Consider the following 17,717-nt stretch of genomic DNA (forward strand, 5'->3'; position numbering starts at 1 on the left):
GCAATACTCTGTAAGAGTTTCTTTGTAAACAATAACAAGTGCGTTACCTGTGTCAGGACCAGGCAATGTAAACAGGTAGGATTAATATGTTAAACATAAAGATTCATGTATCAAGGTATTACAGTTCGTATTGTGTGCCCTCTTATTCTGGATAGTCTGCTTTAATATTTGAATACTTCAGCTGTGAATAAGGTATGTATTCATGGCTTATTTGGTCGTGTCTCAACACTCTTACCATATGCAGTTCTTATTTGTAGAAGTAGCTTGCTAACAAAATGGGAATATATCGACAATTAAGCAAGGTAAGTAGGTCATAGATTCAGCACATATAGTAAGTCATCATTTCAGCATACATTAATATTTGTTACATTTCACCACCCCCTTTTTTTTTTTTTTTTTTTTTTCAATGGGGCAAATGGTGTTATAATAGGGCAGCGATCCGCCTGCACCCTGTACATTTATAGGTCTAAAATGTCCCGAGGCTTCACTGCTCGGCCGGATCTGGTGTAGTATGAAGCTGAGTTCTCTTCTGAGTCCTCTGGCAGTTCAGGGTCGTTGGTCTCCGGCGGTTGATCGACGCTCTCTGGACTCGGCATACCGTCGCTGTCCTGGAAGTGTTCCTCTTTCGTGTCCCTCAGGTGCCTGCGGTTGCGGCGGTATTCGCGTCCATCTTGGGTGCGAACGTGGTATGACCGCGCAGTGTCAGCTGGTTGTATGACTACTGCTGGCCTCCAGCGTCCAAGTTCTTGTAGCCTGACAGATTCACCACAATGTAGTGGGGGCAGCGGTCTAGCTGACCTGTCATAGTATTTCTTCTGGTGCTGTTGTCTTTGCACTCGTTTGTTATGTCCATCTTTTTGGCTTACTACCCCTGGCCGCAGCTGTTGGTTGGTGCTCGGGAGGGTTGAGCGTAGCCTGCGGCTCATCAACAGTTGTGCCGGTGATTTGAAGTTGTCGACTGGGGTATTACGATACTCCAGGAGGCTTAGGTACGGGTCTCTTCCGTCTGCCTTAGCCTTGTCCATGAGTGATTTTGCCGTCTTCACGGTTCTCTCCGCTAGTCCGTTGCTTTGCGGATAGTGTGGGCTTGACGTGACGTGTGTGAACTCCCACGACTTGGCGAATGCCTCGAACTCTTTAGACTTGTATTGTGGTCCGTTGTCCGAGACTATGGTCTCTGGGATGCCATGCCTGGCACAGGCTGCCTTTAGCTTGTGGATAACAGCTGCCGATGTGGTGCTGTGAAGTCTGTCTAGTTCGAAGAATCTGCTGTAGTAGTCGACGGTCACAACATAGTCCTGGTTGTTCCAGTTAAAGAGATCTGTCCCTACAACCTGCCAGGGGCGGTCTGGGATACGATGAGGCATCATGGGCTCCTTGGTGTTTGATGGGCGGCGCTCTTGGCATATTGAGCACTTCTCCACGACTTGCTCTATATGTCTACCCATTCCAGGCCAGAACATGATGTCTCGTGCTCTCAGTTTGCATTTTTCCATTCCCATGTGGCCTGCATGGATCTTGATCAGCATATCTCCTCTGAGGCTGGTAGGGATGACTATTTTCTCCCCCTTGAAAATTATTCCATTCGTCTTGGATAGTTAATCTCTGTGATTCCAGTATTCGGTAATGTTCTGGGGGCATTGTTTTCTTTCCTCAGGCCATCCCTCCAGGATAGCCTGGCTGAGCAGCTTTAGCTGTGTGTCATTGTCTGTCGTTTCTCTGATCTCCTGTAGCCTGTCGTCGTGTACAGGTAAGCTGTTGTACACCATGTGTACCTGAAGGTCCATCCCTTCACTGAGACCGTCGTCGTGAGAGGTGAGTGATTTCCTGGACAGTGTGTCGGCTACTGGGATGTCTTTCCCAGGGCGGTGCACGATCGTGAAGTTATACTTGTGTAGTTGCAGTATCATCCTCTGTAACCGCGGTGGGGCTGCGGCGATCGGCTTCTTCATGATCGACTCCAGGGGCTTGTGGTCAGATTGCACCATAACATGGCGACCGTAGGCATATTGGTGGAAACGTTTGAATCCATAAAGGACTGCGTACATCTCCTTTTCGATTTGTGCGTAGTTGACCTCGCTGTCCGTGAGTGATCTGGATGCGTAGCTAATGGGCCTTCCTTCCTGCATCAGCACAGCACCCAGACCATACTTTGATGCGTCCACTTGTAAGCTGAGCTCCTTATCTGGGTCAAAGTAGATGAGGACTGGCCCAGGTTCACTGGTAAGTATGTCTTTCATCTTTTGGAATGCAGCGTCGTGCTGCGCGTCCCACAGGAATTCATTCGATTGTTTAAGCAGCTGTCTCATGGGTGCGTTGATCTCGGAGAGGCTCGGGGCGAATTTCGCCAGATAGTTGACCATACCTAGCACGGTTTCCAGTTCTGCACGGCTCTTTGGCGCCTCCATCTCCTTGATGGCAGCTATCTTGCCTGGGTCAGGCTTCATGCCGTCAGCTGAAAGGATGTGCCCAAAGTAGCTCACTTCGGTGGCTCCGATGGTGCACTTGTCTGCGTTGAGCCGAACGCCTCTCTCCCGTGATCTCACCATCATTGCATGTAGGTTCTTATTGTGTTCCTCTCTGGTCGCGCCATATACAAGGATGTCGTCTACTATAGCTGCTACTCCGTTCAGTCCCTCGTATGTCTCGTAGATTTTTCGTTGGAACTCGTCTTGGGCAGAAGCGAGCCCAAATGGTAATCGTAGGAATCTGTACCGTCCAAACGGTGTGTTGAACGTCGTCAGCTTCGATGATTCTGTGGAGAGCTTGATGGACCAGTATCCCGACCTTGCATCCAGTACGCTGAAATAGCGTGCGCCTGTTAGTCTGGGTGTGATGTCCTCTAGTGTCGGCAGAGGGTAGTGCGGGCGCTTGATAGCCTTGTTTAGCTCCTTAGGATCCAAACATAGTCTGAGCTTGCCTGTGCGTGGTTTCTCAACAATGACCAGTGCACTGACCCACTCCGTTGGTTCGATGATTCTAGCGATGATCTGTGTGTCTTCCATACTCTGTAGCTCCTTCTTTAGTCGGCCACGCAGGGCGATCGGTGTCCTTCTCAGTGGGCAGACTACTGGCTTGGCGTCTGGGTCTATATGGATGTGACACTCTCCTGGGAATAGTCCTATCCCTTTAAACACGTCGTGGTATTCTTCTGTAACGGTTGTCATCTGGTCAGAGATTGAAGAGACGGAACTGCTTTCGACTGTTTATTGCCTATAAAAAGACATGAAATAGAAACAGCTGTAGTGTTTTCTTGGTCACTGTACATCTGGTAGACCTCAAGCAGACCAGTACAACACTGCTCTTTTATAATGTCTCAATGACACAGTATTTATAAAAGTACATGTATTTTACATTCTCATAACAATTAAAATAACAAACCCACTACCCAACACACAGTATAATACCATTAAGTCTATTAACCAAATTGGTAAACTTGCACGACCTGCTGGACATAGCAGGAAGTGCATCAGTATATCCCCAACATATAATGACGTCGAATATAACATGTTTGCATTACGTATGAAGCCACATACCTATAAAAAGACATGAAATAGAAACAGCTGTAGTGTTTTCTTGGTCACTGTACATCTGGTAGACCTGCATGTGTAACATAAAACGGTACATTAGACTTCCTTCTCAAGATTATTGTACAAAGAAAGTATTCGCGCCATAACACGTTCCTCCAGTTACAACATTTGCAAACGCAACACACATACAGAACCAATACCAGCGGTCAAACCAACACAGCTATCATTACGTTATGTAATACAGTGAGCATTATGCACTAGGGTACATAGGAGACACGCCTCCAGTTTTTCAAAAGTTTTTGACACGCCTCAGCTTCTGAGCTGAAGGCGTGTTTTTGCGGACCTCCCAAACTTTCAAACTTTTTAGATGAAGGAATGGGTACAATAGGAGACACGCCTCCAGTTTTTCAAACGTTTTTGACACGCCTCAGCTTCTGAGCTGAAGGCGTGTTTTTGCGGACCTCCCAAACTTTCAAACTTTTTAGATGAAGGAATGGGTACAATAGGAGACACGCCTCCAGTTTTTCAAAAGTTTTTGACACGCCTCAGCTTCTGAGCTGAAGGCGTGTTTTTGCGGACCTCCCAAACTTTCAAACTTTAGACTGTTTTCTTTATACGTTTTTCTTTTTCTTTCTTTCTACCACAAGACGTGGCCACTGATGGGTCCATGGGACTTGGATAAGTCCTGTGGACCCAACTCTGGCCACTGACCACATGAGCGAACGGGTACATACGCACACAATACACGGCCACTGATGGATCCATGGGACTTGGTAAAGCACTATGGACCCAACTATGACCACTGATAAAAACGTAACTACACTAGCATTATAAGACCTAAACATTGCTACCTACCATACAAGTGCATTGGTTTAGTGCACTTCCGGTTGCCACTGAGCGGAAATGTTTGTGCGGACCTGTTCTCCCAAACTGGTAAGCAAATGACTGTTTTTACGTTATTTTCATTTTTACGTTACTATTATTATTATTATTATTATTTTTTTTAAACATTGATCTTAACTGATCACTATGACTTTATTGCTTTTATCGTTATATATGCCTATAATTGTGTACAGCACTTTGAGCTACATGACATGTATGAAAGGTGCTTTATAAATACTTACTTACTTACTTACTTACTTACTTACTAGGTTACTGCAGTTTAATGTTTAGACAAATTCTAACCAGAGAAATTAGTGAATTAGCAGAGCTACACTTCAATGAGGAACCTACCTCAAGCAGACCGGTACAACACTGCTGGATAGATACGGTGTCCCCACAGGGACATGCAGCGCGATATACAATGACCTCAACACGTCACCAGGTGGCTCCCAAAACAATATGGTATGATGTTTCTCAATTTAGATAAAATTCACATGCAAACAAATATCATTTCTAACTCCGTTACACCCACCCCCACTGAATTTTGGCGACATTGAGCACCAACCACGTACTACCTACTAAAGGCACAGTACAACACAATCACACACACACTGGGTCTTCAAAATAACAAAACCAACTCAAAGTATCCCATAAGGATGAAGTGGTATGAGAACAACGCTCTCAATCCAGCTACTGGCGGTAGGGTGCCTTGTACACCCCACAAGACCCTCATACACTGTGTAGTATAAGCCCATGAAAATAAATCATCCGAACATAAAAAAAAATTTATGTAAGATAAATTACTCTGGACTGTCAAAACCTAGAACAAGGACCCTGTGTTGCGAACAACATCCTGCCTTGACATGGTCTGTATTAACCTGCTAACTGGTTTGATAAGGCGGCCAAATCTAGACCGAGCCTGATCAGTGTGCACGGGTGGACTCTGTATGTCACTGCACTGCACATTTCTCGCCCTATCAGTCCGTGTCACAGTGTCAAGTGAAGGATCCGCCTGCACTCTGTGTACAGAACTGTCAGCATCAACAGTGACGTTCACTGGTCCATAGTCACAGCTCACAGACCGAACCTCCATCTGGCCCTCAGGTCCCTCTGAGATGTCTCGAGACACAGAGGCTGCACTGCTTATGTCTGTAATGTCGGCCTGCGAAAGACTAGGAACGGACAATTGCGTAATCCAGTCTCGGGTCCTTCCTTCAGAGTCCACAGATGCTGGGCCAGTCAAGAGATCCCCACTCCCTTCCTCAGAGATGTTCTCTGTGTTCTCCCCCACACCGTCGACACTTGGAATGGACGATTGGGTCTCAGGCATGGATGAGGCAAGGTCGGACACTTCACTCATGTCATCCACAGGGATAAAATTGACAAGCATCAGCAGGTTCCTATGGACCACCTTCTCACGTCCAGCAACTGTGTCACAGATCCTGTACGTATGTGTCTCAGCATTCATGCCCACCACAGTGTAGATGGTTGATTCCCATCGATCAGCGACTTTCCTCTTCCCCCTTTCCCTCCTGTTCGCCAAGAGCACCCTGTCGCCGACCTCAATGTCAGACCCCTTCACTTTCCTGTTGTAGAGCCGAGCATGCCTGTTCTGCTCCTTCGTGGCATGTTCCTGGGCAATGGCCATGGCCTCCCTCAGATCTTTAGTGAGAGATTCTACATACTTGTCATAACTCGTCACACATGAGTCATTCAAGACGGTTCGGAAGAGGACATCTACAGGTAGACGGGGAATGCGGCCAAACATGAGATAAAAGGGGGCGTATCCCGTCGTCTCATGGACCGTACAGTTGTACATGAATGTCAACGTCTGCAAACGCCGTGGCCAGTCAGCCTTTGCTTCAGGTGTCAATGCACGGATCATCCCACCCAGGGTCCTGTTGAATCGTTCCACACTACCATTTCCCATTGGATGGTAGGGTGTTGTGTGCGACTTCCTGACACCTGAAACTCTGAGAAGCTCACTGATTAGCTGACTCTCAAAGTTGGCCCCTTGGTCGCTGTGGATCCGCTCTGGGAACCCGAAGACACAGAAATATCTGTCCCAGAGGACTCTCGCCACTTGCTTGGCTGACTGGTTTCTACAGGAAAACGCCTGAGCCATCCTCGTAAAGTGATCGGTCACCACCAAGACATCGACTGACTTGTTTCTGGAATCTTCAGCCGACCAAAAGTCGATGCAGACAAGCTGCAGCGGTCTGGTTGATGTTATACTCTCTAAGGGAGCTCTCCCCTCAGGTTCGACTGTCTTGCTGACGATGCATCGCTGACAGTGGCGCACATGGTCTCTCACATCCCTGTCAAGGTTTAGCCAGAAGAACCTTTGTCTGGTTAAACTGAGACTCCTGAACTGGCCCTGATGTCCTGCATCATCATGAACACCCTTCAGAACCTCAACCTTGAGTGAATCAGGCACGACATACTGAGACCGCCTTGCCTTGGTGATCTGGTCTCTTGAAACTCTGTACAGCACACCATTGCTCACAGCGAGCTTCTCCCAGTGCTTCAAGTATCTCATGACTGTGACAGACTCTTTCACTCTTTCTCTCCTGGAAGGTCTCCGACATCTCTCCACGTAATACAAGACACGGGAAACTGTTCTGTCTTCCAACTGCCTATCACGGAGGTCCCTCTCTGTGTGGGCAGGCAAAGAGTCTTGTCCAGGCGGAACCAACTGAGGCAAATACTGCAGCACTGCCACAGCACGAGCCCTTGAACCAGCCTCCCATTCCACATGTGATTGTACAACAGCAGACACATCTTCCATCTCAATGGATTGAGTATGCATGTGAATGGGACTGCATGAGGCCTGAGCATCGACACTCATCGGGGGGTGTTCCCTGTGACCACTGGAAACCCGAAAGGCATCTTGAACAGAGCCACTCGACATATCCCTGACTTGGGACAGGAGACTCAGGTAGGGCTCTTCCAGCAACCTATGACCAACACTGTCCTTAACAAACGGCACACGGCTCAGGGCATCAGCCACAACGTTCAGCCGGCCTGGCACATACTTGATGTCAAAGTCGTAGCTTGCCAATTTAGCTACCCAGCGCTGTTCACAACAGTCCAGCTTCGGCTTTGTCATTATGTGAGTCAGCGGGTTGTTGTCAGTCCAAATTGTAAACTTGTGGCCCTTCAGCCAGTGACTAAACTTGTCACAGACTGACCACTTCAAGGCCAGAAACTCCAAACGATGAGCTGGATAGTTCTTTTGAGACTGAGACAAGGACTTGCTGGCGAACGCAATAGGCCTGGCTCTGGTTTCGCCTTCCTGGACTTGTGACAGGACAGCACCAATACCATCCAGGGATGCATCCGTCGACAGCATGAAGGGGCGGCTGAAGTCAGGGTGAGCCAGGACCACCGTGTTAACAAGGGATGTCTTCAGCTTCTCAAAAGCCTGTTCCTGGTCTGAGGTCCAGTCAGAGGCTCTCAACTTCTTGTTCGACAGTCTGTACTTCCCCTCCTTCCCTTTTCTTCTCTCGCCCTTTAACAGAGAGAAGAGAGGCTTGGCGACGGCGGAGTATCTGGGAATGAAGTGCTGGTAATAGTTGATCATCCCCAAAAACGATCTTATCCGCTTCTGTGATGGGTTCACCCCATTGGGCTCCATGAGGTCAGCACTCGTCATTTTTGCAATGCTCTCAACCTTGCTGCGGTCTGTTGACACGCCCTTCTCGTCTATTATGTGACCGAGAAATTTCACAGACCTTCTAAGGAAGAAGCATTTCTTTGGGGCCAACTTCAGGTTATGACCACGCAGTCTGTCGAACACCATTTTAAGGCGCCCCAAGGCAGTCTCCTCATCTGGAGCAAACACCAACAAGTCATCCAAGTAGCACAGTAAACTCAAGTAGTTCTGGTCCCCGAAGATACTGGTCATCATGCGCATAAAGCTCCCGGGGCTATTGCAGAGGCCCTGCGGAAGGCGGTTGTACTCATACAAGCCCATGGGCGTGGTGAAGGCTGAGTACTTTCTGTCGTCCTCATGTAATGGCATGTTATAGAACCCGGAGGTCAAGTCCATTGTACTGAAGAAACAGTTGCCACCAAGCGCAGCCAGGCAATCCGCCTGGTGAGGGAGAGGATGAGCGTCCTTTAGGGTCCTCTTGTTCAGCCAACGGAAATCCGTACACACACGGAGATCGCCATTCTTTTTCCACACAAGTACCAGAGGAGACGCGTATTCACTGGTGGACTTTCGGATGATCTCCTTCTCCTCCATCTCACTCAGTACCCGGCGTAATATCTGATACTGGCCGGGGGGAACCCGCCTGAATGGGAGCCGGAATGGTCTGTGGTCAGAGAGGTGAATGCGGTGTACGAAGTCCTTCGCTTCTCCACAGTCAAGATGGTGGCGTGAGAAGATGTCCTCATACCGCACAATCAGGTCAGCCATCTCCTGTTTCCAGCTCTCTGATACATCACAAGACTGGACGTCGAGACTGCTCAACCCAACTGACTCAAGTTTGTCATCAGTGGAACGTACCTCGGCAGAGGCGGGCATCTCCACTTGAGTGCAACTGACCAGGGGGACCTTTGGAGGGTCAGCGACATCCATGTCCTCAAGCGCCATGCAGGAGAAGACGTCGGCCAGCTTTGCATTACGCCTCACCAACACGGGCCTGTCAGAAGTATTGATGAGCTTCAGTGGGACCCATCTGTCTCCCCACAATGGAGTAACAATCCTTGCTACCAAAACTCCCCTCGGGGCCGAACGAGCAGATGTGGGCTCTGTCATTACGGTGCTGCCCGGAGATACAACAGTGTCTTTAGGTAGTTTTCCCCATACGAGATATTCACGGCCAGGTTCAAGGCAAACAGCTGAATTGCACCTCACAGTGCCAACTTTGTCCGGCACGTCCTGACCTCTCCACGGACTCAGACCAGAGAGCATAGATAGGAACTGTTCAGATTCTTGATCTTTGGCAGTGCAGGGGTCGGATACAGCTTTCCAGTAGGAATCGCACAGCTTAGACTGACGAAGGACATGCTTAATAACATTAGTCCCCAGTATCAACTCATCATGCTGTCCCTGAACAACGAGCGTGGGGACCGACATCTTACAGCCATACACTTCCATCTCCACATCGAAGGCAGACTTTGGCGTGACACGACGTCCACCACATCCAACAAGGACCACGTTCACATTGATCTGGTTGTGCTCAGTTATCACTCCAGCCTCCCTCAGCTTCATCTCTGCTGCCTCGCTGATGCTACAAGCCATGGACCCGCTGTCCAGCATGCCACCCAGCGTTGTTGTACCACCCACACCCACAGGTGTATAAAAAAGACTGTCACTGCTGCTAATCCTGTGTATGTTCTGATACACAACAACTTCTGAGTCATCACTTGAATCCTTCACAGACGTATAAACCGTCTCAGCATCAGATATATAACTAGTTTGGGAGTTCACGATGGGACCTGTACTGCCTCCCTTCACATACAGGTCAGTTAGTTTCCCCCAAACTGAGGTTGGGAGGACTTATTGGCCTGACAGTCCCTCTTTGTATGCCCAGGGGCCAGACAGGCGAAACACAGCCTCTCATTCATGCAGTGTGAAATGGTGCTATGACTAGAGTCATCACAGACCCGACAAGCTTGCTCCCTGGGACGTCCCCCTCCAGGGGTACGCGGGAACCTCCCACCACGCATTGGCGTAGCGACATTGCGCTGCTGCATTTTCTCCATCATCCCCTGAAATATGTCCACCATACGGCTAAGAAGCCTCTCCTCCGACTGCTGGAGATTCTGACCGACAACTGCCGTAGAGGTGGGGCGTGGGACATGGCAGAACTCTCCTTGAACTGGGACAGAACCAGGAGAGGGGTAAGGAGTATGACACTCCTGGTGTTGGGCTTGAAGAGAGAGAGAGATAGGACTCTGGGTGTGGCACTGCTCAGGTACTGACAAACTGGCTGGTGATGAGCTAGACTGCTCATGGAGGACAGTGGTGGTGTGACTCTTTAACTGCACAGCCCCACTAACTCTGCTGCTAGCCCTCAACTCCCTTTGGTAATCATCAATCCTCATCTGCACATCTCGTGAGGTCCATTCATGGATTGGCTTACATTTCAGAGTGTAGGATAACTCTGGGTCAGGACAATGTTTCACAAACATGAGCGCCACCTCATCACTCATGTTCCCTGCTTGCTTGCCCTGTCTGTCCAGACCCTCAATAGCTAGGTCTGCTGCCTTGTTCAATCTAATCCAGTAATCGACTGGGTTTTCTCTGGGTTTGGGCAGGGTGGCATAGAAGTCTGAAAGAGGGAGACATGAGGATGCATCACTGAAGTACTGAAGGAGGATATTGTAAATCAGCCCAGGGTCTCTATTGGCATCAAGTGATGGATCACTACGTAGGCCGATCCTCACAACATCTCTAGCTTTACCCCTTAACCGACTCAGAATTTCCTCAGCCTGCTCAAGCATAGGTATCGCCTGTTTCCTGAGATGAGACTTAGTCATGTCAATCCACTCCTGAACTGAACACTTATCAGAACCGTCACCTCTGAATGTCTGGGGTTCTCTGTCTGGCCTAACCTGAACTGTCACATGTGGGGCTTCCTGCCTGGTAGCTTCCCTGTGCGTATCCTGACGTGAAGTATTCTGGAGATCGCCACTCATGTTTATTACACCAGATGACATCAACTTTGCGACTATAGACTCGCCAATCTGGGCACCTAACTGCCCTACCATGTCTGTGAGGTTGTTCATAGCATCAGCATCACTACTAGGTGTAGAAGTGTGAGGACCCTCCCCCATGACCTGCTCAACAGGGGCACAACCTGGGCTCTGACTCAACCCTGTACCCCTACCGCTGTCAGCCATGGACCGGGAATGCCCCACCCCCCCATCAAACTTCCTGGTGACATCGCTGCCTTCAGCATAGCCACTCAACGCCAAACCTCTTCCCATCGATAGGACTGGGCTGGCAAAAGTATCCACCCTATCGTCATCAACTCCCCCCTCAGACATTGCAAGTACTCGCGTTGTGTTAAACTACGGAATATCAAATGAAAAGAAAGAAAATAAAGAAAAATAAATAAAGAAAAAGAAAATTATAATCAAAATAATAATTATATATATATTTTTTCTTTCTTTTTAACAAAACAAAACAAAACTAATCGTCACTCTATGTATGGGAGTGAAAACACTTCGCTCTGACCAATATACTAGTTACAGATCTGACCACACACTGATCTTGTACACTGGACAGCCACACAGCATCCACGGCGATCGGCGTCGAGCCCCCCCAACCACCTCCAATGTACAGTCCCACCCCCACCTACCCAATCCAATGTACAGTTTCTACGCCTAATGTATATACTCTTTTCTTTCTGGACTCTTTTTGTATCACAAATACAGTACTGTAATTGCAAATCTGGTATGTCATAAATGTATAGATGTAGCAGTACTGTCTAGTAGGGGTGGACGGTATGGTCTAAAATTTATATCACGGTATAATTTGAAGCATAGACGGTAACGGTATATATCACGGTATCATCGTTTTTGATAAAAAAATTTTTTGTATTTTATATAATTTTTTTTTTTTTTTTTATAAAATATATATATTATATAATTAGACTTGTACTTGTATTATCTGCGAGACATCGCCACCACGCAACAAGCTCCACTGTCTGTGTGTACTCTAGTAGCCTCCAGCTACGGCCAGGTTTCCCCGGAGCTGCACCTGGACCTATACTCAGTAGCCTCGAGCAGAGCTACGGCCAGGATTCTCCGGCGCTGCACCTGGACCCTATTATATTGGAATAACGTTAGCAAGCCCTCAGCTCGAATACGCATCGAATCAGTGTTATAAGACATTGATATCAGGAGCTATCCGGCTAAGCCGGATATATAACGTTAATACAACGCCTCAGTGAATTATTTAGTTCAATGGGACATTTCGTTTTGAACGGTGAACTAACTCGCGTTAACGTGAGCTAACGGCTAACAGGTAGCACACACACGTCTCTCTCTACTAGACTTTGTGGAGCGTTTGTTGATGTCAGGAGCTATCGGTAGCTGGCCGACTAGATACCGTTCGGTTAGACAATGCCTCATCATGTATTAAACTAAAAGTGAATAGTTGACTGGGTCATTTTGTAACGGTAGCTAAGCTAACGTTAGCTCAGGGAGACGCCGCCGACAGCTGAGCTCCCGTGTCCCGTCCCACTAGACTACTAGATCCGTGTTTACATGCGTGCGGTAGGGGCTGGCACGCCCACTGCGCGAAGCCTCCTAAATAACTTTTTCCAGTTCGCACATATCTATTATCTATGACTAATTCTATCTATTTTTAGGGGCAAATGCGAGTGAAATAGTCGCGCTGTGGTTACATGACGTCATTGGTATTTTAGAGCTGCACTACCGGTTTAGACGGTATAGTCAAAATCCATACCGTAGAGCAAATTCATACCGTTTATACCGTATACCGTTTATACCGTCCACCCCTACTGTCTAGCTGTATGTCATGTATGTCATATATGTTACGATGAATTGGAAATGGGGGACCCTGGTGTAAACAAGACGAAAGTCTTTCTCTGGTCTGCATCCCCTTAACAATTGTATGTATTGAGCTGTACTGCACTGTACCCATTCTGCAATCTGTTAATAAAGTTTTCATTCATTCATTCATTCATTCATTCATTCATTCACCTCAACACGTCACCAGGTGGCTCCCAAAACAATATGGTATGATGTTTCTCAATTTAGATAAAATTCACATGCAAACAAATATCATTTCTAACTCCGTTACACTTCCAAGCTCTGAATATCAAATGAAAAGAAAGAAAATAAAGAAAAATAAATAAAGAAAAAGAAAATTATAATCAAAATAATAATTATATATATATTTTTTCTTTCTTTTTAACAAAACAAAACAAAACTAATCGTCACTCTATGTATGGGAGTGAAAACACTTCGCTCTGACCAATATACTAGTTACAGATCTGACCACACACTGATCTTGTACACTGGACAGCCACACAGCATCCACGGCGATCGGCGTCGAGCTGATCTTGAAGATCCAGAAGGTCACGGCACCAGTGTAACGGTTGTCATCTGGTCAGAGATTGAAGAGACGGAACTGCTTTCGACTGTTTATTGCCTATAAAAAGACATGAAATAGAAACAGCTGTAGTGTTTTCTTGGTCACTGTACATCTGGTAGACCTCAAGCAGACCAGTACAACACTGCTCTTTTATAATGTCTCAATGACACAGTATTTATAAAAGTACATGTATTTTACATTCTCATAACAATTAAAATAACAAACCCACTACCCAACACACAGTATAATACCATTAAGTCTATTAACCAAATTGGTAAACTTGCACGACCTGCTGGACATAGCAGGAAGTGCATCAGTATATCCCCAACATATAATGACGTCGAATATAACATGTTTGCATTACGTATGAAGCCACATACCTATAAAAAGACATGAAATAGAAACAGCTGTAGTGTTTTCTTGGTCACTGTACATCTGGTAGACCTGCATGTGTAACATAAAACGGTACATTAGACTTCCTTCTCAAGATTATTGTACAAAGAAAGTATTCGCGCCATAACACGTTCCTCCAGTTACAACATTTGCAAACGCAACACACATACAGAACCAATACCAGCGGTCAAACCAACACAGCTATCATTACGTTATGTAATACAGTGAGCATTATGCACTAGGTTACTGCAGTTTAATGTTTAGACAAATTCTAACCAGAGAAATTAGTGAATTAGCAGAGCTACACTTCAATGAGGAACCTACCTCAAGCAGACCGGTACAACACTGCTGGATAGATACGGTGTCCCCACAGGGACATGCAGCGCGATATACAATGACCTTTCCCCCCCCCCCCCCCCCACCCACCCAACCACCTCCAATGTACAGTCCCCTCCTACCCAACCCCCCCCCCCCCCCCCCACTCCTACCCAACCCCCCCCCCCCCCCCCCATGCAAACAAATATCATTTCTAACTCCGTTACACTTCCATGATGGACTGTTTATCTGTGTGTGCATTCACTGACAATACTAGTTTAATGAGGTCCATATTCAGGCATGCCTGTAAACCTAGAACTGGGGGTGCCTGAGTGTCTACTATGTAAAAGTCTAACAACATGCCACGCTCTTTGTATTTACACTTTAACGTGCATGTGCCCTTTACCACTAGCTTCTCTCCACCATATCCTGTCAGTCTGCGTGAGGTAGGCTGTATTTTGCGTTTATCTTGTAAACTGTGATACTCTCTCAAAGGAATTACATTTACTTGTGCACCTGTGTCTAACTTAAATTTAAGCTCTGTGCCCTGTTTTCCTACTTGTATGTCTGCGAACGCTTGTTCTGTTGCATCAAACCGTCTGTCTGTCACGGTGTCTACATACAGTTCGTCTGACTCTTCTCCTGACTCAGAGCGCATGCTAATCTCGTGTACTGACTTTTTCTGGAAGCTACCGGCCCTGCAGACTTTGGCAAAGTGGTTCCATTTTCCACACTTCGTGCACTGTTTTCCCCTAGCTACACAGTTATCCCCTTCCTTGTGAGCTCTACCCCCACAGTATCCACAGTTCTTACGTGTGTCTGTGTCGCTCGCTCTGTTCGCTCTCTCTGTCCACTCTGCTCTGGGGCGATATCTCTGAGCGCTATGCTTCTGTTCATGTCTGTGCACCTCGTGCACGAGCTGCTCCTGCGCGCTGCACGTGGCGCCAGTAAAGCTCTTTATCTGTGATTGTGCTAGCTCGTGGGCTCTAGCTATATCTATTGCGTTGTCTAACGACAAGTCTGATCCTATGTTTAATAGTTTCTCTCTTACTTTTGCTGAGTGTATGCCAAACACTATGCGGTCTCTAACCATCTCATCATTGTTCACATATGCACAGTCTTTCACCAGTAGTTTCAATGCAGTGACAAATTGTTCGAATGACTCGCTCGGTCGCTGGGTTTTCTCATGGAATTTGTACCTGGCGAAGATTGTGTTCCTCCTTGGAAGTACGTATGCTTCGAAATTGTCATAGTAGCTCTTCAGTACCTTTGCTTCATCTGCACTGAGAGTCCATGTGTTGTGAATGTCTCTCCCTCTTTCTCCGCTCCACAATAGCAGGTAGCTACATTTCTCGTCCTCTCCTTTCTTCTTGAGTGGGCCCGAAAACATCAACTCCGCGTGCTGCCTGAACTTCTTCCATTTTCCCGGTAAGTCCAGAGAATCCCAATTCATCCGTGGCGACGGGACTCCGTTGATATCCATGTTCATCCTGCTTCTGACACCATGTCGTATTCGATTAAATAGAATAATCTTCAGGACGAGGAGATAACATTTATATGTTTATTCAAAGGTAAGCATCGTTCAGCATGAGTGTAACTCCATTCACGGCTGGCAGCCAACTGCCTGTGAGGACCCCTGGTCAGGTATACATAAGCAAGGTGCGCCTGGCGCGCCTGTCGTAAATGATATATTCACAGCATGAATAATATAGTAAAGATATATTCAAAGCATGAATATTACAGGTAGCACAGTGAACTAAGCACTTGCCTACCACCGCAGAGATTCTGGGATCGAATCCAGCTGTCAGCGTTACCTCCGGCTTGATCAAAGGTTAGCGTAGAGCCCTCTGGACTACAGCCCCCCGTTGTACTTTAGTTTGTATATAAATATTGTATATTTGTATAGTGTTGGGACTTTATTCTTCTTTTACTTTTTTACTGTATGAAGCACATTTGCAGGGGCTCATACATAACCAAGCATGTACTTTATACGTGACAAATTAAAAACAAACTTGAACTTGAAAACTTGTAGTCATGTCACCACCAGTGAGGCTTTTTATAGTTCCTCACTGCATCTGTCAGTCTGGTTGTGGAACGGCGAGCAGAGAGAGCAGTCTCACTCAACAGGCTGACAGGATGTCACAGGAGAGGGTGGATGGGGACAAGGAGCGTGTCTGTGAGACAGTTTGAGTTGGATTGGGTGATTTGAAGTCCATATGAATGTCCTAGTTTCCCCCCAACTCTCTCTCGCGTGAATTGAAGTACGTGAACTGTGCGCAGTGAGAACTGCAGGCAGGTACTCTGCCATTGCTGTGTGGAGAAGATAACCGTCGCTTTGGCTTCGGCTTGTCAACAAGAACCGGGGGAGCCGAAGCCATCAGGAAAGTCGACCGAAAGCTCACCGGCCGCTGTCCCCTGTCCCTCTCTGGAAAACACTTTCATGTCAACACGGAGCACACGGACGAGCTAATAACCATGTCCAATCTCAGCAAAGGCGGCACCAAGAAGGACACCAAGATGAGGATACGGGCCTTTCCCGTGAGTATACGCCGCCAGATGCGCTCTGTCTGCGCGCCGGGCTGTGACTCGAGTACCGCGGTCTGAGCTGGTAGCTACAGGCTAACAGGCTAACCAGCTGAGCAGGCCCGAAGATTAGTAAACAAACCGCAGGCGTCAAAATATATCTACATAACAGAGTTAGCTTCTTAGTTATTTATATTTCTACATAACGAGTTAACTTGTTAGTTAAGCTATTTAGTTATTAATGTCTATACATAAAGAGTTAGCTTGTTAGTTATTTGTCTATATAACGAGTTAGCTTGTTAATTAAGCTTGTTAGTTATTCATGTCTCCACATAACTAGTTGCTTTGTTAGCTAATTATTCACATCTCTACATAACTAGTTTGTTGTTAGCTAGTTATTAACATCTATACATAATTAGTTAGCTTGTTATTCACATCTCTACATAACTAGCTGAACACCTGGGTGCTTGACAACCCTTATCTTCTCTCAACTTGCAATGCTAGTTAGCATGGTTTTGGCTTGCTAGTTAGTGCACCATTGTGTTGACTGTGGGCCCATATACTAGTTGGTTTGGCTGCTATATAGGCTTCTTGTTCAGTTGTGTTTAAGGCTTAAGCCATACATTTATTTTAAATAGAAATGTTACATACTTTTTTAGTTGTCCGGCAGTATGTGTTCTTCAGTAGTTGGCAAAGTGTTGAAATTGGGTTACAATTGAGTAACTAGGCATCTGAACATGGTTGATCTTAGTGGTATGAGGTCGTTTAGTAAATCTTTAGGTTACTTGTAGACTTCGTTCAGCCCATCCGTTATTTTGTTGCAAGTTATTCTTTGTCTTTGAATCTAGAACCAGCTCGTTCAGATGACTAAACTCCACCACCAGCCTTATAAAGATATAATTTCAGTCGGACAGCCGTACCCAGGTAGTTGGCTGTCTCCTCATCTGTTCAGCACCGTGACCCTCTGACACCGTCCTGTTTGTAACATAGACAGA

General features: G+C 46.7%; 1 protein-coding gene across 1 annotated transcript in view; it reads left to right on the forward strand.

Annotated features, from left to right (window-relative positions):
* Positions 1–16,387: 16,387 nt before the first annotated feature.
* Positions 16,388–17,717, forward strand: part of LOC311233006 (cullin-3-like) — a 135,242-nt gene continuing 133,912 nt past the window's right edge. The window contains exon 1 of the mRNA XM_084319859.1: positions 16,388–16,737. Within this exon, the coding sequence (XP_084175985.1) occupies positions 16,675–16,737 (63 nt within the window). The 5' untranslated portion in view covers positions 16,388–16,674. The remainder of the gene's footprint in view (positions 16,738–17,717) is intronic.

Source organism: Notolepis coatsorum, assembly GCF_963971535.1.
Source record: "Notolepis coatsorum genome assembly, chromosome: 1".
Classification (NCBI taxonomy): domain Eukaryota; kingdom Metazoa; phylum Chordata; class Actinopteri; order Aulopiformes; family Paralepididae; genus Notolepis; species Notolepis coatsorum.